The sequence below is a fragment of the Pongo pygmaeus genome, chromosome 10, assembly GCF_028885625.2.
Source record: "Pongo pygmaeus isolate AG05252 chromosome 10, NHGRI_mPonPyg2-v2.0_pri, whole genome shotgun sequence".
Taxonomy (NCBI): domain Eukaryota; kingdom Metazoa; phylum Chordata; class Mammalia; order Primates; family Hominidae; genus Pongo; species Pongo pygmaeus.
Genome location: NC_072383.2, coordinates 22,506,759 through 22,526,845, shown reverse-complemented (window position 1 = coordinate 22,526,845; position 20,087 = coordinate 22,506,759). Strand labels below are relative to the sequence as shown.

The 20,087-nt window shown below is 38.8% G+C and overlaps 1 protein-coding gene across 1 annotated transcript in view; it reads left to right on the top strand.

Moving 5' to 3' along the window:
* The first annotated feature begins 205 nt into the window (after positions 1 to 205).
* RECQL (RecQ like helicase) overlaps positions 206 to 20,087 on the top strand; it is a 32,098-nt gene continuing 12,216 nt past the window's right edge. The window contains exons 1-6 of the mRNA XM_054442889.2: positions 206 to 413; positions 1,953 to 2,013; positions 9,840 to 10,037; positions 11,177 to 11,356; positions 14,927 to 15,033; positions 17,973 to 18,171. Coding sequence (XP_054298864.1) covers positions 1,998 to 2,013; positions 9,840 to 10,037; positions 11,177 to 11,356; positions 14,927 to 15,033; positions 17,973 to 18,171 — 700 coding nt within the window. The 5' untranslated portion in view covers positions 206 to 413; positions 1,953 to 1,997. The remainder of the gene's footprint in view (positions 414 to 1,952; positions 2,014 to 9,839; positions 10,038 to 11,176; positions 11,357 to 14,926; positions 15,034 to 17,972; positions 18,172 to 20,087) is intronic.

Sequence of the window (20,087 nt, the reverse complement as noted above, 5' to 3'; positions counted from 1 at the left end):
ATCCGCTCTAGGCCTGGGTGCTTTCGTGTCGGAGATCCGAGAGTCGGAGATCGGAGAGTCGGACACAGGACAGTCGGACACCGGAGAGTCAAAGACCGGAGAGTTAGACTGGGCTTCTCGGTGGGGAGAGGCTCTGGGATAACTACTGTTACAGCTTTGAAGGGTCAAGGGTGTGCGCTTCTTGTTTGATCCTTCCCTTTTTTGCTGGAGGGCGAGGCCGGTCTGTAGCGGATCACTTCCTTTCGCCCACACATTGGCGGAGGAGAAACCGGAAAGTTAATCACTGCCCTGCTCTGAGAACTGGGGCCTTTAGGGGCACGTTCGCCTGCTAACCGGTCTTCTGATCTCCCCATTCTTTTCCATGCAGGAGGATTGGCCACCAAAGCCTGTTTATTAGCAGCTGCCATTTGTTGGTAAATACTATTGGGGATGCTTTTTCCATCGCCTGCTTCACAGTAGCGGAAGGAAGGGCGTTATTAATATTAAATTACTATTGCCTCTAAATGCAGGTGGCGGGGAGAGAGAGGATTTAGCCTATGGGACCTCAGTGGCGTTTCCTCCAACATTGATGACTGGCTGTCACCCTGTAACATTTTTCCTGTGGATGCCTAGCTTATACTGCTGAGTGACAGACCTGCTGTAGTTCAATTTCTGGATACATTTTATGTTGAGATATCTTTTGCTGTTAAATCACATCATTTTGGGAAGGAGCAGTCTTTTAACCGCATAATCAAAGGAGTCATTTAAAATCGTGGGGGAAAATTGGGTATAGATTATGTCTTTTCATAAGGGTAGAAACAGCCCCTGCTACCTTAGCAAACCTGACCCCTCACTATATCAAGGCATTTTGCTGGACTGTGCGGATACAAAGGTGAAGAGATTGAACCCCAGCCCTGCTAAATGACCTTACAGTCTATGGAAGGAATGTTACATTTTCATTACGTGAAGAGATGTTTGTATAGATAAAGAATTAGAAATCCTTGGTTTACTTTCCTATTTAGCCTTCTTTTAATGGTGTGGTTATTCCACATTCTTTAGCAAGGCAAAAAAGAGTCAGCCTATCTTTCTGGCCTAGCGGTGGCTTCAGAATTCTGTGTAGAAAGGGCGTAAGGTCTAAGGATAGGTGTTGCAGAAGTGACTTTTGGAGAGCATCTTAGTTTTAGAAAATGTCCATATTAGAGAGATAGAAGAGGTGTTTTTAGGATTATGGGGAATTTAAAGTTTCTACTCTCCAGCCCCATTTTCCACTTGTCCATAAGCATGCTTAGGTTTTAGGTATTCATAGATACTTAGAAATCATTAATACAAACCATTTTCCCCTTCCCCCACCTCTAACATAGAAAATCTAGCTTTTCTGTAGAATACCAATTTCTCTTTTAAGATTGGGCTTATATTGTAATTCTTAAAAGCAAGTGCTCAATAAAATGTTAGATGATTAATTTTATGATTTATGTTGATGTATTTTGCTTAATCTGGTACATTTGAATCTATCCAACTTATTTATAAGATTGCTATCCTCCGAGTTTTACAGGTAGAGAAAGAGGCTTGGAGGAACAGCATATGCAACTTTGCCTAACATAGTAATTTAGTCACATAGCAATTGGTGCTAGACCTGTTGAATATTTGCTGTTTTTTGTTACATCACTTTGTATCTTGTGGATGTTTGCTAAGTGTTATTGCTACAGTATTTGTCATGTATACGTTTATGTGACTTTGGAAATCTAGAGAGTTAGTCGTTCTGAGTGTTTTGGGTTAGTAAGCTGAAATATAGAGTTTTCCATAAAAAATTAGTGTCAAAAGAACCATGTGGTTCTTATTTGAAAGGTCACTGCAATATATAATTTACTTTTTAACATTTTCCTTGCTTAGGAATGACAGATTACTGTTGAGTGAACATCATTAATAGTACTATTTTTAAAAACTTGTTGTCACTGTTGTGCTTTTATCTTTAGAAAGAAATTTGGATTATTTTAGAAACAAATTTGGAAAGAAAAAGAATGGCGTCTGTTTCAGGTTGGTAGCAATGATTACATTTCTTGTTCCTTCTGTTCTATTTGTATGATATTTGAAAAAGTTTGTTTTAAAAATTCTGATTATAGAAATGATTTTTTTCAGCTTTTTTATTGAGGTAAAATATGCGTTACAAATTTTGCCATGCTAACTATTATTAAGTGAATAATTCATTGGCATTAAATGCATTTAGACTGTTGTGTAACCGTCACCACTATCCGTCTCCAGAGCTTTTTCATCTATCCAAACTAGAATTCTATACTCATTAATCCATAACTTTCCATTACTTCTCTTCTGCTAATCCCTGATAGCCACTATTCTACTTCCTGTTTCTTGACTATTTTAGGTACCTCATATAAATGGAATCATACAACATTTGTCCTTTTGTGTCTAATTTTTGCCTTATTTGTGTCCAAATAAAGGCAATAGCGGAATCATGCTTTTGCCTATTTCTCTTACTGCTGAGTATACACTGACCCCTTCCCCAAAAGAGCAGGTACAAATTATCTTTATTCGTCTTTGGGTGATGCTCATTTCTCTTCTTGCTGAATCATGTCCTCCTTGGTAATACTTTAATGTATCAGAGAGGGACCAAATAAAAAGAAAAACCCAAACTTGGTTTATATACAAATTTTAAAAAGCAAGAAAGGCTTATAGCTATTACAGTTCTTGTTTTTCAGTTGGTCATGTGATCATAGCTTGTACTTTATAAGTGCCTTCTTCAGCTACCCATTCCGTATTCCTTGGTTCTCAGTTGGTAATGGGTCTTTGCTTGGTGGGGACTACTTGCCGTAGTAGTTTCCTATATTTGGTTATTATAGTTTTCAATTAACTTTAATCACAAGATAAGGGAATACTGAGAGGTGCCCTAGAGGATCTTCTGCTTTCCAGACATACTCCTCCTTATGCCTATAGTGTAGTAGCTATCTGATTTCCCCTTAATAGTCAGGATCACTTACCCCAGCCAGTATAGTAATCCCCTTCTTTGCCTGTTCATTTGTTGGCATGAGGAACCCAAAATGGCCAAGTGGCAGTCAACTTTGAGTTTAATGGAACTATTGCTTTTTCCCCTGGTACAAGCATTTCTTTTTAGGTAACTAAGACCTCTAGGCCAGCAAGAGTCCAATGTTTCAAGGATGGGAAGCAAAAGTTTCACTAGTGGATCACTAAGGGTAATAGAGGAGCCACTCCCATTTCCACTGCTGATTCCTGTGAATCGTGGCAATGGGAGAAACAGCACTATTCACTGAGGTATAGCATGCCATATCCTGGAGGCTACTAGTTCAGCCCTTAAAGTGCTGATACCCAGCTGGCAGCATAATTGAGTCTGCAAAATGCCACTCCATTATTTTCTCAGGCCAGCTGCTTCAGGGTGTTGGAGAACATAGTTAGACCAGTTAATATCTTGAACATGAGCCTTCTGTTGTGCTTTGTTTGCTATAAATGAGTTCTTTGGTCAGAAGTAATTTGGTGGGGAATACAATGACAATCAGTAGGAATTCCGTGAATTCCTGGATGGTGGACATGATAGAGCACTGCAGGCAGGGATGGTAAATTCATATCCAGAGTAAGCATCTGTATCAGTGAGAACAAAGTGCTGCCTCTTTCATTATAGATGGTTCTAATGCAGTCACTTTGCCATCAAGCATCTGTCTGTCCCCACAGAGCATGGTGCCTCCATTGGAACTCAAGGTTGGTATGAGCTGTTTGCAGGTTGAGCACTTAGTTGTGGATGTAGCCAGATGGGTCTTCGTGAGTGGCAGTCCATGTTGCAGAAGGCACTTTGTTCTTGACTTCGTTGTGCAAGGACAGGTGTGGTCAATGTCCAGGTCATCTTGTCTACCTGATTAATTATGATTATACTTCGTGAAGGTTGTTTTTAGTGAGCATTAACATGGGACACAAATAGCTTCACACTCTGACCATTCAGAGAGGTCTATACATATATCTCTTCCTCAGACCTCATTGCCACCAGTTTTCCTATTTGCTACCTTCCAAGTTGCTAACCATCCTGCTAATCATTAACCATTGCCTGTAAGAGTGTGGATGTATTCCTCTGGCAAAACAAATAACTATGTGGACTGCTTACTGCTGACTGGGAGAATTTTCCATCTGCAATGTTTTTCAGGACCACTCTGGAGAGATGCTAGAGTGCTTTAGTTGTAGTGACAATATATCATGAAGAATCTTTTGTAAATTAGGCCTGCATTTTTTTTCTTCCTTAGTAACAGGGAATCCCGCCATGAGGTCATAGCTACAGGTTGAGGAGGAGGAGGAGGCAAAGGAGAGCATGGCACATGAGCATTCGGACTTCTTGTTCATGCCTTCACTTAGAACCTGCTCACTTTGGCACATACCACTTCCATTGTGATGATGGAGGCCTGCCTTATGAATTGATGGGTCAGATGACACCTGGTTGATGATAGGCAGCACAGATCACATAGTAACTTAGTCTCTTGTAAGACCCAGAGCAACCCAGAAGTTGTTTCCAAAAGGGGGATAGTTCTCTGTAGATAATGGCAAAGAGCTTTGCTCCAAAATCCTAATCATCTTTGTTGTGACTCATCATCTATAGGCCAAAGGTGACATATAATATCCCCGTTCATCACAAACTTACAGCACCATCGAATCTGTTGGGTCATATGGCTCAATGGTAAGAGAAGATTGTATCATGGCGTTACCTCTTGTTTGAGGTCCTACTCAAAACAGGCAAGTTTTGGGGTTACTTGGTAAATTAGGTGTATGTTGCCTCCCAAATCCAAGTAGTCCATTAGGCTCTGTGCTGCTCTCTTAGTAACAGGAGGGGCCAGATATAGAAACTTATCCTTCACTTTAGAAGAGATATCTCAACATGCCCCGTACCCTTTGACTCTCACCAAGGTGTCAGACCTCTGAATTTTTATGGGATTTATCTTCTATCCTCTGGCAAGTGTGTCTCTTAGCAGTTTGTCTATAGTAGGTGCTACTGCTGCTTCTTGCTCAGCAGGTCAGACAAGCATGATATCATCAATGCAGAGAGCTAGTGTAATGTCTGGTGGAATGAAAAGGCAATCAGGATCCCTGCAGCCTAGATTAGGGCTAGAGAGTAGATATAGTTCTGAGGTGGGAGAGTAAAGATACATTGCTGGCTCAGCAAACTGCTTTTACTGTGCTATACTATTCCCCTATGCTATAATAACAGGTACATGGGTATGGAGAATAAAACATTCAACAGATCAATAGCTGAAGCCAGATGCCAGGGCATGAGTTCTGTCTTAGTAATGAAATTACAGCTGGAACCATGGCTGCTGTTGGAGCCACAGCCTTATTAATTTTGGCGTAATCCATTCTCAATCTCCAGAATCCATTGTCTTCTGCATACACCACATAGGTGAGTTGAATGCAACATGGAAGTCATCATTACCCTCACATCTTTCAAGCCGTTGATGTAGGCAGTAATCTCTGCAATCCCTCCAGGAATGCAATAATATTTTTGGTTTGCTGTATTGGTTGGTAAAGGCAGTTTTGCTGGCTTCCATTTGACCTTTCCTATAATAATAATCTTTAGTTACTGGCCAGGAGACCAATGTGTGGATTCTGCCACTTGCTGAATATATCTGTTCTCGGACTACATTCTGAAACTGAGGAAATAACCACACAGCAGATTAGAAGGCCCGCTGTATATCACTAGCAGCCGCTGGACTTGAACCTGCTGCTGCCTCATGCCAATGAGATCACCAGCCCTGCCCTTACACTGACTTTCTTAAATACAGAAAATATGTCTACTGCTTCATTTCTACCTTTTAAATCTCTGGAAACCAAAGCTGCATTGATTACCTCACTTAAGTCGAGTTTATACTCTGACTGGTGGATCACCATGGCATTTTGGTCTTCTAAGAATTAGCATCAGTTCAGAGCTAACGTCCAGTAGTTTCTGAGAAGTGATTTCTGTTTTTCTTTTTTTTTTTTTTTTTGAGACGGAGTCTCGCTCTGTCGCCCAGGCTGGAGTGCAGTGGCGTGATCTCAGCTCACTCCAAGCTCCGCCTCCTGGGTTCACGCCATTCTCCTGCCTCAGCCTCCCGAGTAGCTGGGACTACAGGCGCCCGCCACCACGCCCGGCTTATTTTTTGTATTTTTAGTAGAGACGGGGTTTCACCATGTTAGCCAGGATGGCCTCCATCTCCTGACCTCATGATCCACCCGCCTTGGCCTCCCAAAGTGCTGGGATTACAGGCGTGAGCCACTGCGCCTGGCTGATTTCTCTTTTTTTCTAATGCACAGTTACCCTAATAAACTTCTCTAGTGAAGAGTAGTAGGAAGATTCATTACATACATTTTTAGCTGTGTGGTTGAGTCCTTCCCCAACAGGCTCCAACCTCTGCCTTATTCAAGGGCCTCTGGTTCTATAAGGTGGTTCAATTCTGGAAATTCTTCGAAGGATGGTCTCTCTGTTGTGTTTCTGGTTCTGTTTACCAGAATCAGAGCTTTTTATTCTGCATATACAAATCAAGTAATCTATTTCCATTTCAGGGACTTCACAGTCAGCTAGCCAATCCAAGATCTTGTCGGTCAGACTATTCTGATTGCTGCCTCAGCTCTGTTGCCCTTCATGGCAACCACATCTACTTTATTTTTGGTCATAAATTCAATTGCCACTGGTTAGCCCCCATACCTTGGAATCCATCATTGTCATTGAATCAGGTAGTCTACTTGGAAGATGATATTTCCCACTGTCATTCCTAGCTTAAAGAGAACAGCCAGGGGAGTCCCAGCATCCCTGAAGAGCTCTGCTGATGCTGGCGCTCCGCTCATGACTGTATTTTTCGCAGTCTTGGTGAAAGTGTCCTCTGGATTCTCCTGGGGGACAGCAAGGGGGTGGATTATCAATCTATTTGATCTTCCACTCTGGCACTGCCATCTCTCTAAGCCTCTGAATACCTTCCTTTAGAGCATACCCAGGAAATTCCAGAGCTCCAGCCTCCCTGGACTCTACACTTGTTTTATTCCATCCCAATTTTCTGACATTCATCTTTGAGGCCAGGTTTCAGGCAATGAGCCAAGCAAATTACTAGAGCCACTCCTGGCCACTATCTAGGACATTAAATCCAGAATTTCTTGGTGAGCCCATATCAATAAACTTAGCTGAATTCAACATTGTATTCCATAAACCCTGTTTCAGTACCTTTGTGATCTATTCCCATATACATTCTCTAGGTTTCTGATGTAGTTTGGATATGTGTCTCCTCCTAATCTCATGTTGAAATGTGACCTCCAGTGTTGGAGGTGGACCTTGTGGGAGGTGTTTGGGTCATGGAGCAGGATCCCTCATGAATGGTTTGGTGCCCTCCCTATGGTAATGACTGAGTTCTTGCCCTGTTAGTTCACACAAGAGCTGGTTGTTTCAAGGAGACTGGCACTGCCTCCTCTCTCTCTTACTCCATCTCCCACTGTGTGACACCGCTGCCCCGCTTTGCCTTCTGTCATGATTGGAAGCTTCCTGAGGTCCTCACAAGAAACAGATGTCAGCACTATGCTCCTTGTATAGCCTACAGAACCATAAGCAAAATAAACTTCTTTTATAAATTACCCAGCCTCGGATACACCTTTATATCAATGCAAAATGGATGAACACAGTTTCTATTGATATATTTTGGCACATGCAGCTCTTTTGGTGCATATCATGTCTTTTGACAGGTTACATCTTTGTGTTTTATCCTCTAGGACTTCCTGGATCTTAAAGCACTGAAAGATGGTAGAGGCTGATTCTTAGGAGGTTTAGCAGTCCCATACAAGGCAACAAGGACCATTGTGGGGACTTCAGTTAGGAGGACATTGTTTCAGAAAGGGGAGGCAGGGTAGAAGAGACTTGGCATAATTTAGTGGTTTAAGGTAACCTGCTTCATTGGAATCTGCCCTTATGTTCCCCTCCAAATTTCAGAGTCTCCTTCCCAGTCAGTGTGCTGACTTTATCATAAGAGTCCCTGCGAGGTTGGGAATTCAGTTTGTATTGAAATTCAGCCATCTGCAGGATTTAGACTTACGGCTATTTTTCCAAAATATTGGCCCTGTACCTATAGAGGATAAGGTTTTTTTTAAAGACAATCATAGAAACTTTGAGGTCCCTTAATGCAGATCTTACATTTTTCCCCTGAGTTCTTTGCACACTTAGAAGCAACCAGTCAACCCCATTATTCTCACCAAAACATTTGTAACAGCAAACACTTTGTCACCCACAGTCTTGCCTTCTCTAGTTATTTTTCTACTGGTGTCTATGGATGATGATTTAAATAACTTTCTTCACTGCATGATGACATAGAATAGTTCTGTTCCATTTATCAGTGGAAACAGGGTTATTAATGCTTGAAATACAATCAGATCAGAAAGCCAATTCTCTGTGGCCCAGAAACAATTCAGAGAACCTATTAAGTTTCTGTTCTTCTGGATCAAAATTCTGTATTGGTTAGGGTTCAGTCAGGTAAGCTGAACCATTATGAGTGCTGTAAGTTTTATTATAGGGATTAAAACTTATGTGATCATGGGAGCTGGTTAAGCAGCTATCCCTGAGTCAGCTTCTGGTCCTGAAGTCAGCAGTACCAGCAGTGAGAAAGGAAGATGGGTGTGAAGTATGGGAGGGTATGGATGAGCTGGAAGCTGCAAGGATAAGTTGAAACTCATGAGGACAAAGTTAGGATGCTGGTGCCCTGCTGAAAAGCTGGTGCACTTGTCACAGAAGGTTGGTCAGCAACATGACCAAGAGGCCAAAGAATCTGTGGGCCAAGTTGTTCCACCAAGAAGATTTAGCAGGAGCTGGGGGAACTGGCTTCTGCCCCACATCAACAAAGTGAGGCAGCAGTTTCCTAATATCATGAGTGACCTCCAGAAGCACCTGGCCATAGGCCAACCATCCCAATGTAAAACCGGTTGCTGCTTTGTTTCTGCCTTTTAAATCTCATGCAGAGTTTACTTGTGGCCAAACCTAACCCGAAGTCATGTAGGGAAGGGTTGATACGAGGGGTGATGGCAGTTGGTACAATGAAAAGGTACCCCAACATCCTATTTTAAATCACAGCCGTAAATTGTATCTCATGAAGAGGCACATTAAACCCGTATACTGATTAATGCAGGCAGGTATATGAGAACCCACCAAGAACATCTTTAAGATTTTTCTAGCTTCCATTGATGTGGTATCAAAAAGCATCTCACTTTTTGACTTTAATACTTAGATTGATTAGAATCATACACTGGGGTTTCTTTATAGATTAGTTACAAAGGAGATAAAATGCCAATTCCAGTAGTACACTTGATTTCTCTTACTTGTTACATCCTCTTGTTTATAATTACCAACTCCTTACACCATCAAGTGAGCCCAAATAGGAATGCCTTCATAAAGTAATAGCAAAGTAATTAGGGAATTAGCTTCCTTTTGCTTCAAAGTCTGACTACTTTACTTAAATGATTTAGGAGATTGTTAGACCACTTCTCTACAACATAATAAAAATAATTATCTTGTATTAAATATTTGTCTACCAGGTACTGTGTCTAGAACTCCTAATATATTATCTCACTAGCTCTTCATAAAAGTACTATGAAAGTTAGATATTGTCCCCATTTTCCTTCCTGTAAAATGGGGATGCAGGTAAGTGTCTTGCCTGAGATCACTCAGCAGGTAAAGGGAGGACCTGAGATTTAACTCAGGTCTATATGACTCAAAAACATGCTCTTAGCCATTCTGCTATACTACTTCAAGTTCGTCTGTAATTGTTGTGGCAGGGAACACCCAAAAATCAATCTGGAAACCTAAAGTTGTAATTTACTCTGTCTAATCATTGTATCCCCGCTGCCTCCCATAGCTCTAACTGAGGAACTGGATTCTATAACCAGTGAGCTACATGCAGTAGAAATTCAAATTCAAGAACTTACGGAAAGGCAAGAAGAGCTTATTCAGAAAAAAAAAGTCCTAACAAAGAAAATAAAGCAGTGTTTAGAGGATTCTGATGCCGGGGCAAGCAACGAATATGATTCTTCACCTGCCGCTTGGAATAAAGAAGGTTAACTTTTTTTTTTTTTTTTGCTAGTTTTATTTCTTCTCATATTTTAAAAAACTAGAATGAATTCTTGATGGGACAGTGCTTTCCAGTAGGCTTAGAGGTGAAACTGGCCATTTCTCCAGTGGAATGGGAAACTTGCAGGTGGATCATTCTCTCCCTATGTTCTGTAGTCTTTAAATTAAACTTTTATTATTCAGACTTTTTTTCCAATTATTGTTCTAGCAACATTGATCGTGTTTAGAAAATGAGATACTTACTTTACCTACATTAACAAACAGTTAAGAAAAAAAATTCAAACTCCTTGCCAAAGTTTAGATCGTTTTCCTGCCCTAGCGAACAAACCTTTCATGATTCAAGATCTTATCAAACATCGTGTTTATCAATTATAAATAGAATACTATAATAGAATAATTAGAATAACTCTAGAAGGAATTGTGCTTTTTGTGGATGTTGCTTTTCAATGATTCACGTCTAAACAAGTTATTTACACCAAAAATTCCAGATAATTGTTAACTTTGTTCATGATATTTGAGTATTTTCTGATGCTGTGAATTCCCTGATCAGCATTCAGACAATTTTTCAAATCCCTGAGCAAACACCTTCCTTTCCTGTGTGGGTTAATTCTCAACTCGCAAATGTTTACATTTTTTACTTTTTTTGTTGTTTTTGAGATAGGGTCTTGCTTTGTTGCCCAGGCTGGAGTGCAGTGGCACAAGCACAACTCACTGCAGCCTCAAACTCCCAGCCTCAAGCAATCCTCCCTCCTCAGCCTCCTTAGTAGCTGGGACTACAGGTGCACAGCACCACACCCGGCTACTTTTAAAAAATTTTTTTATAGGGATAGAGTCTTGCCATTGGTTGAGCTCAGGCTGGTCTCGAACTCCTGAGCTCAAGTAATCCTCCTGCCTTGGCCTTCCAAAACTGTTGGGATTATAGGCATGAGCCACCATGCCTACTATGTCTTATAATACATCATTTAACTTGTTTTTGCTTTGCTTAGCTAGTGAGTTAATCTCAAAATTATTATCATGAAAGTTTAATGGTCTATAAGTATTGGAAGTCTTATATATGTTTGTCTCATTCTTATCAAACTTTTGTAATAGTCTTATATGTTTGTCTGATTATCTTTCTTTTTCTAGATTTTCCATGGTCTGGGAAAGTTAAAGATGTTCTGCAAAATGTCTTTAAACTGCAAAAGTTCAGACCACTTCAGCTTGAAACTATTAACGTAACAATGGCTGGAAAGGAGGTATTTCTTGTTATGCCTACAGGAGGTGGAAAGAGCTTATGTTACCAGTTACCAGCATTATGTTCAGATGGTATGTACTAAAAAAATTAATTTTGAGTTGAAGAAGTGCTTTGTCATCATACCTTTTTAATTCTTTTAAAAAATAATTTATAATCATACAAATGTAAAAATCAAGTGCATTTTTGTTTGATTTCTTCTATATTAATAGAAATTTAAAGTTTCATTTAAAGGAGGAATTTTATTTATTTTTTATTTTAGATTCAGGGGTATATGTGCATGTTTGTTACATGGGTATATTGTGTGATGCTGAGATTTGGACTTCTAATGATCCATCGTCCAAGTAGTAAACATAGTACCTGATAGGTAGTTTTTCAGCCTTTGTCCTCCTCTCTCCCTAAAGGGGGAGTTTTAAAAACTTCTGAGATTAATCCTTTTATCTGGTTCCAGAAACATAAATTTAAAAACATATTGTACTGAACATTCAAAATCCTCTCTTCTAGCTTTTCGAAACCCTATCTAAATTATTGTTAACCATGTTCACCCTACAGTGCTATAGAACACTTGAACAGAAGATACAAGGGGCAAAAAAACCCAAAAATGTTGTAGGAGAAGCAGCTCTGGAAGAAGAATCAGTAGACCTGAATTCTAGTCCCAGATCTTTACTGAGTGTCTGCCATGGTGCTAGGCACTGGGAGATACAGTAGTGAGCAAAATGGGCGTGGTCTTAGTTTTCACAGAACTCATAGTGTAGAGTAGCACTTTCTCAGACTTTAGTGTGCATAAGAATCACCTGAGGATTTGATTATGTGCAGATTCTGATTTTATGTGAGGCCAGAGATCCTGCATTTCTAACAAGTTCACTGGGGCTACTGATATTACTGATTGGGTAGTAGCAAGGGATCAGCAAGCTTTTTCTTGAAAGGGTAGATAGTAAATAATACAGGCTTGTGGTCCATATGGTCTCCTTGGCAACTCTTCAACCCTGCCATTGTAGCACAAAAGCAGCCACACATAATGTGTAAACACATGGGTGTAGCTGTGTTCCATTAAAATAACTTACAAAAATAGGCAACCAGCCCTTACTTTGTTGATCCCTGGTTTAGAGAATACAAGTATTGGGATAAAGGTTTTAATAGGGAATTAAGTCTGTACAAAGATCTGATCTAGGGGCTGTCAGGGAAAGCTGTTCTGAGGAAGTGGCGTTTAAGCTAAAATTTAAAGGGTGAGTAGGCAAAAGGGACAGGGAAGGAAGAGTGTTCATTCAGAGAAGCAATGCATGAGAAACAAAAGCAAGAGAGAACATTCACATTATGATGTATTCAGTAACCTGGAGGAATTCCTATGTGGCAGTCAGTGGTAAGACATGTGGAAAGAGTCTTATTTTTAAAACTTTTCCTTATTTTAGCAAGAAGCCATTGAAGAGATTTACACAGGTAAGAGACTCATTACTTCATGGTTTAGAAGGATAATTCTAGCAGTTAGATGAATTCCAGATACATGTGGAAGATAGATTCAATGGGACTTGGTATTTATTGCATGGGGGGAAAGGAGAAGGACTAATCAAGAATGATGCTCAAATTTTAGGCTTGGACAAATGGTGAGGATCTTCACTGAAATGGGGTACATTGGAGAAAGAACTCTAGGGAATGGAGAGAGGGAAGATGATGAATTTATTTGGGACATGTTGAATTTACGATGCCTTTAAGACATCCAGATGGAATTGTCCCATGAGTAGGAGGATGTTTGAGTCTAAAGCCTGGTGTTAGAGGTCTGAGTTGGAGGTTGTTAGTGTGGAAATGGCCACTGAAGCCATTGGAATGAATTACAGAGCAGCATAAGAAGAGAAGAAGGCCTAGAACAGAAACCAGAACACCAAGAGTTTAGGGATAAACAGAGAAAAAGGGCTTGCAGACAAGGCTGAGAAAGAGTAGCAACATATACAATAACCAGGATTGTATGATGTTATTAGAAGCCTAGGGAAGGGTGTGTTTAAATGAGGGAGTAGTTAATAGTGATGTCTGTTAGCAAAATGTCGAATACGATAAGGATGTAAGTTTCAATAAGTTTAATGACAAAGGACTCATCTATGACCTTAGCTAGAGCAATCTTATTGAAATGGTTGGGTGGAGACCAAATAGCAATGGTCTGAAGTGAGTAGGAATTGAGGAAGTGGAACTGGTGAGTATGGGATGCTCCTTGGAAAAGAATGGCTATGAAGGGAAGAAGAGAGGGGGCCATAAATTAGATGTTATCTTAGTCTATTCCAGCTGCTGTAACAGAATACTTTATATCAGTTAATTAACAAATAACAGAAGTTTACCACTTGCAGTTCTGGAGGCTGGGAAGTCCAAGATCAATATGCTAATAGATTTTGGTGTCTAGAGAGGGGGTGTTTCTCATAGATGGCACCTAGTTGCTGCACCCTCACATGGCGGCAAAGAAAGGGCACTCCCTTAAACTGCTTGTAAAATGGCATTAATCCCACTTAGGAAAGCAGAGCCCTCATTACTTAATCACTTCCGTGGGGATACCAACTTTCAGACCATTGTGGGTGTTTTCCAAGATGAGAGGGACTTGACCATTTTTAAATGTAATGAATACGTGCTAGTAAGGAAAAGTGAAAATAATAGGAGAGAGAATAATTGGGCAAAATCCCTAATAAGGTCTTAATGTGATTATGTTTTTTAAACATGTCTGCTCTCTGCCAGAGGTTGTTGTAAGAAACAAACTACAGAAACGTAAAGCCATATATAATTTTAACTGTAGAATAGCTTTTGTGCTTTAAACAGTTTCAATTATAAGGAAGGGGGCATATTACTATAACTTCATTCAGAGAGTAAACTGTTCACTGATTTCTACTCAGCATAAATTAATCTTGTACAAAAAGTAAAAGAATGCTTATGCAACTATCATGTTTAATTATACACACACTACTGTATAATTAAAAATCTGTTTTTTTTGGAAAGCTTTGTAGTAATTTTTCCCTGATGAAACTGTTTAGTGTTTGAACTGATATATGTTATCTTACTGAAATTACCAATAGTGATTATTTAAAATGATAGCAAATTAAACATCTGAAATGTTAAAATCTGTCTTTATTTTTATAAGGACAGAGTTCTGTTTAGTTGTATGTTTGTTTATTTGGCTTATAGTTAACTTGTTTGGTCATTTATTCATATCTAACTAATGAGAGTAAGAAGTAAGTAAGCTTTACTAAAGCTGCATTAAAAATTAATCTGAATTGATGGGTAGTGCCCTCAAGTTAAGAAGGTGAATGGGCTGGGCGCGGTAGCTCATGCCTGTAATCCTAGCACTTTGGGAGGCCAAGGTGGGTGGATTGCCTGAGCTCAGGAGTTTGAGACCAGCCTGGGCAACGCAGTGAAACCCCGTCTCTACTAAAATACAAAAGAAATTAGCCAGGCATGGCGGCAGGTGCCTGTAGTCCCAGCTACTCGGGAGGCTGAGGCAGGAGAATTGCTTGAACCCAGGAGGCGGAGGTTGCAGTGAGCCAAGATCACGCCACTGCACTCTAGCCTGGGCAACAGAGTGAGACTCCAATCTCTAAAAGAAGGTGAATGGTTTGCATCTGATTCTGAGGGTGGTGTAAAGTTTAAGGTAGATTTTTTTTTTTCCCTTTTAGGTTTTACACTTGTCATTTGCCCATTGATCTCTCTTATGGAAGACCAATTAATGGTTTTAAAACAATTAGGAATTTCAGCAACCATGTTAAATGCTTCTAGTTCTAAGGTATGTTTCAGTGGCTTTTTTTTTTTTTTTAATGTAAACTATTCACTGAAATAGGAGCTTTACCTGCAGTTGAGTTGCTTGTAAAATTATAAACTGTTAACTATTTATATCAGGAGTTGCAAACTACCGCTCTTGGCCAGTTCTGGCTCACTGTCTATTTTTGTATGTCCCATGAGTTAAGAATGGTTTTTATATTTTTAAATGGCCAAAAAAAACTAAAAAGAATATTTTGTGAAATGTGAAAATTATTTTCAATTCAAGTTTCAGTATCCATAAATAAAGTTTTATTGAAACACAACCATGCTCATTTGTTTACGTGTTGTCTATGGCTGCTTTTACAGTATAATGGCAGAGTGGAGTAGTTGTGCTAGAGACCTTATAGCCCACAAAACCTAATGTTTTTGTCTGGTACTTTACAGGAAACATTTGCTGACCTGTTTTGTATTATCCATTCTAAAATAGTAAGGGAGAATTTCTAATTACGCAGTGTAATTAAATGTGAAATATGAATTACTAAGAAGTTACCCTATACCTGTGGAATTTCTTCTATTTAGGAATGGACTCTCTTACCCTCATCTGTAGAATAAAGCATTTCCCAGCTATTCTTTTTTAAAAAGCATATTACTGAAATCTTCAAAAGGAGAGAGAATAGCATAAAAACTGCCATGCAGCCATTTCCCCCTTTAACAGTTACCAACATACGGCTAATCTTTTTTTAATCTATATACCTCCAATTTTCCCTACCCCCTTCCCCTTAGTTTATTCAGAACAAATTCCAGACATCATATTTTAATTGCAAATTCTTCAGTAAATATCTCTAGCTTTAAAGAAAAGTGCTATGCCATCATCACATCTAAAAGGTTTAATATCAATACTTTAGAATTGTAAAAAACTCAGATTTCTGTCTCATTTTTATGTTTTTTTTAAATATAGCCCAGATAATATTCATGCATTGTACTGTATTTGGTTGATATACTCATAGGTTCCCTTTATCTCTTTTATATTTTCCATGCAAATTCTTTGTTGAAGAAACTGGGTTAATTGTCCTGTATCTTTCTACATTTTCCTGACTGCATCCTTGTGGTGTTTTTTCTCTCTTTTCTTTTCTGTTTTCTTTTCTTTCTCTTTCTCTCTTTCTTTGTTTCTTTGTTTGTTTGTTTGTTTCTTTCTTTTTCAATTCTAGGGTACATGTGCAGGATGTGCAAGTTTGTTACATAGGTAACTGGATCCTTTTAGGTAGATCTAAAAGCCTGATTGTATTTGGAATTTTTTTTTCTTTAGCTTTTTTTTTTTTTTGCAAGTGTATATTTACTGTGGTATCACTCAAGTGGTACACAGTACCTGGTTATCTTTTTGTGATGCTAAGCATCAGTGGGTTCAAGTGATGTCTGCCTGATCTCTGGTTATCAGCTTTTCATCTAATGGTTTTAGCAGCCACTGAGTGGCACTGTGAGAGCCATGATATCATTAGGGAGGTGCAAAATGGTGATATCTAATTCTGTCACTCTTTCTTCATGTATTAGCTACACTTTTTCTACAAAAATGAACTTTTTCCTCATTAACTCTGCATGATAAAAATGCTTGATTTTTTTTTTTCCCCTTCTTTACCAGTTTTCAGAAAGAGTTGGTTTTCTAGCATTCTCCAAAGGTGGTCAACAACATTTTTAAGGTTTTTTTTTTCCCCCAAGTATCGCTATAAACTTACAAGCTTTGACATATATGATTCACCTTTGGAATCATATATATATATAAATATGTATATATGTAATGCTGAAATAGTCCTGTCCTTGGGCAGTGAGAGCCTCTTTAAGTTGGTTCCTGAATCCCTTCTCTTAACCCCATTGCTTCTGCTCCTTGCTTTCTTTTGCAGTAAGATAATCCATGTTCATTTTATGCATTTCCTGCCCAGACCTAGAGTCAGCCATACCGCTAAGAAGCCCTGATTCCTTTAGTTTACCCATATATTTTTGTTTTATTTAAACTCCATGTCATTCTATTATAACTGCTCCTTCTTTCAACAAAATCTGTGGAGAAAACTGCCTTCTAATAATGTACTTTCTTAAAATTGAAAAAGAACATAATAGTAATAGAAAGTAGTTTAGAAAGTTGCAGATAATTACAAGTTCATTGATATATCCCTACTGCTTGAAAAGTTGGAGAGAGAAAAAAGGAACATCTGTATCTTAAAATATATCTAGGAGTTAACAAACTGCTTCTTTGCTGGGATGATGAAAGTAGTTTGTCTCTTTCTATCCCATTCACTGGTATGTTTTTATACTTTTTTGGTCCTCTTTAGATTAGAAGGAAAAAAATGACATCTAATGTGCTAAGTATTGTATAGAATTGTATTAGAGTACTGAGAATCTAATAACTGTTACCTTTTAAGATTTATTATTATTATCTTAATTTAATGAGTGATACTTTGTGAAACCCCATGGTCTTTATATTTAAATAAAGAGATTAAAAGATTTGATGGTATCATTTAAGAAGTTAATAAATAATACATTTTGTTCACATACATAAAGGGATTATAAATATAATGTTAAAATTAATAAAACCCACCTTTATAACCATAACAATTGCATCTAGCTCACATTTTAGAATATATTATGAACAATTTAGAATTATGCCTTCATAGAATAAATGCTGTTTGTTGGAGTATCTGTTTGTGTTCATTTTTTTTTGTTCTTTTTTGTCAAGTGAGTTTTTTTTAATCATCAACAATGTAGATGTTAGTAAATAACTAGAATGTTATTTACACAGCTGCCATGATGTTTCATACTGAGACATGGTTTCAGTTTTAATGAGCTAAACATCTGCTCCTAGAAGAGCCGAAGGCTATTATTGCTTTGGAGAAATGAACGTTTTCATTTACCACCTAGTATTTCAGTCTGCTAGCTTAGTTTTACTATCATTGTGTCTATTTTTTCTTTTAATAGGAGCATGTTAAATGGGTTCATGCTGAAATGGTAAATAAAAACTCCGAGTTAAAGCTGATTTATGTGACTCCAGAGAAAATTGCAAAAAGCAAAATGTTTATGTCAAGACTAGAGAAAGCCTATGAAGCAAGGAGATTTACTCGAATTGCTGTGGATGAAGTTCACTGCTGTAGTCAGTGGGGACATGATTTCAGACCTGGTATGTATGTTTTATCTAGAAAACTTTTTGATGTCATAGACCGTGTCCTTACTCAGCTTGGCATGATGGAAATCTCTGCTTCTATTAAAATCATCATCAAGTAGTTACACATTGAATGTCCCTTATCCAGAATGCTTGGAATCAAAAGGGTTTTAAATTTTGGATTTTTTTGGATTTGGGATGATCAACCTGTATTACTCATTTTATCTTGCCTCATTATGAGGAGGACTGAGAGGCAGAATCTTTAGTTTCATTCCCCACTGTAGTCTGTAGTTTAATTGCCCTTGTCAATTATGGACAAATATGGACACATATGTTTTCTAGCCAATAGTGGACATCTTTGTGGCATTTATAACATCTAGGTATTCCTTCACATTTGTTGAAGAATTTGCATCTGTTTCAAAGTTGTCATCTTTAGTCATCATCTGGGGGTCTTTTCAGCACTCACATAGAACTCCTCAGCATTAAACTTTGATGAGATATTTTAGTGACCTTTTTCTTCACCCCACCACCTAATCCTACAGTCATAGCCTAAAGTAAGTTACTCAGAATTGTTATATGCAAAAAAATCTTAAATTCAAAAATCCGACTCCCTGGCTTCAACCTCTTTTCCTTCTGAAGCTTTTCACACTCATTAGGATTTGCTGGATCCCTCTTTTAATGCCTGCTTATCTATCCAGGCTCCTGTCCCTACATAGCAATCACTCTGTTTCCTGTCCAGACACTGCGCTGTTGCCCCTGACTTCTGTTATATTTGCCCTGGACTGCCTGGCCATTCTGCCAGTCTGCTTCAGTTGTTGTGCCTAAGACGCTGGATTCATCTAGACTTCTGCTTTCCCCATTCCTGCTGCTTGGCTACTAAACATTGTCAAAAAAAAAAAATTGCATAACTCCATTCAGCTTTTCATTATCCTCAGCTGTCCTTATACTTGTCCCTATTTCAACTCCTTTATACATTTCTTCAAACAAATGTCTCATATCATTAACTTTCTATTCAGGCCCTAACTTGTACTTAGCAGATGCTTTCTGCTTCACAGAAAATAGATGCCATCAGGTATGAACAGCTCCTCTTTCTACTTTCAAACATGAGTAATCTTTTTTTTTTTCTTTTGTTAAGGCAGAAAAGACCACTGCTTTATAAGGGTAACCATGACCACTCCCGTTTCATCCTTTCCTGCCTTCTTAAGATCTTGCACTGCCAAGTTCCTCACTCCTTCACCTTCAGTCTCTTTTGTCCTCTCCCTAAAAACAGAAACTAAAACACCCTTCTGACCTTTTGCACACCTTTTAATGTTATTGTCCTCTTTCTGTTCTGTCACCGTCAGACTTCTCAGCTTACCGTCTCCATTTGTCACCTTTAACACATTCTGAACTCACTGAATCATGCTTCTGCCACCACCATACTACTGAAACAGGTCATTGGTGACCCACCCCCAGATGAGACCACTTCGTCAAGTGGTCTCATCTTCATTCCTCTTCCCACTTTACTTCAGTAACATTTTATATATTCACCTGTCACCTTGCCACATTCTATTCCCTTGGTTACTGTACAGCAATGCTGTTCAGTGTCTTCCTTTCCATTCTCACCTCCTTCGCTCTTCTTGTCTTCTTTTTAAATATTAGTGTTCCCTAGGGTTCTGACCTCAGTCTTTACCCTTTCTTACATTTCTCCAGGGATAGTGAGCTTGTAGCCCGAAGGCTGCATTCTCTACCTACAGAATTATTATGGACATTGTTTTTATTTATTTATATATTTTAAATGGATTTAAATGCCTTAAACGGGATGTATAGTCCTTTCTATTAAGGACCCCACTTTTCTTAACCAGATAGCGCCACATAGTTGTTACCTGGTGGCCATTGAAGTTACCTGATTTGTGACTCTTGCCCTATTTTCAACCTAAATGGTGTGATCCCTT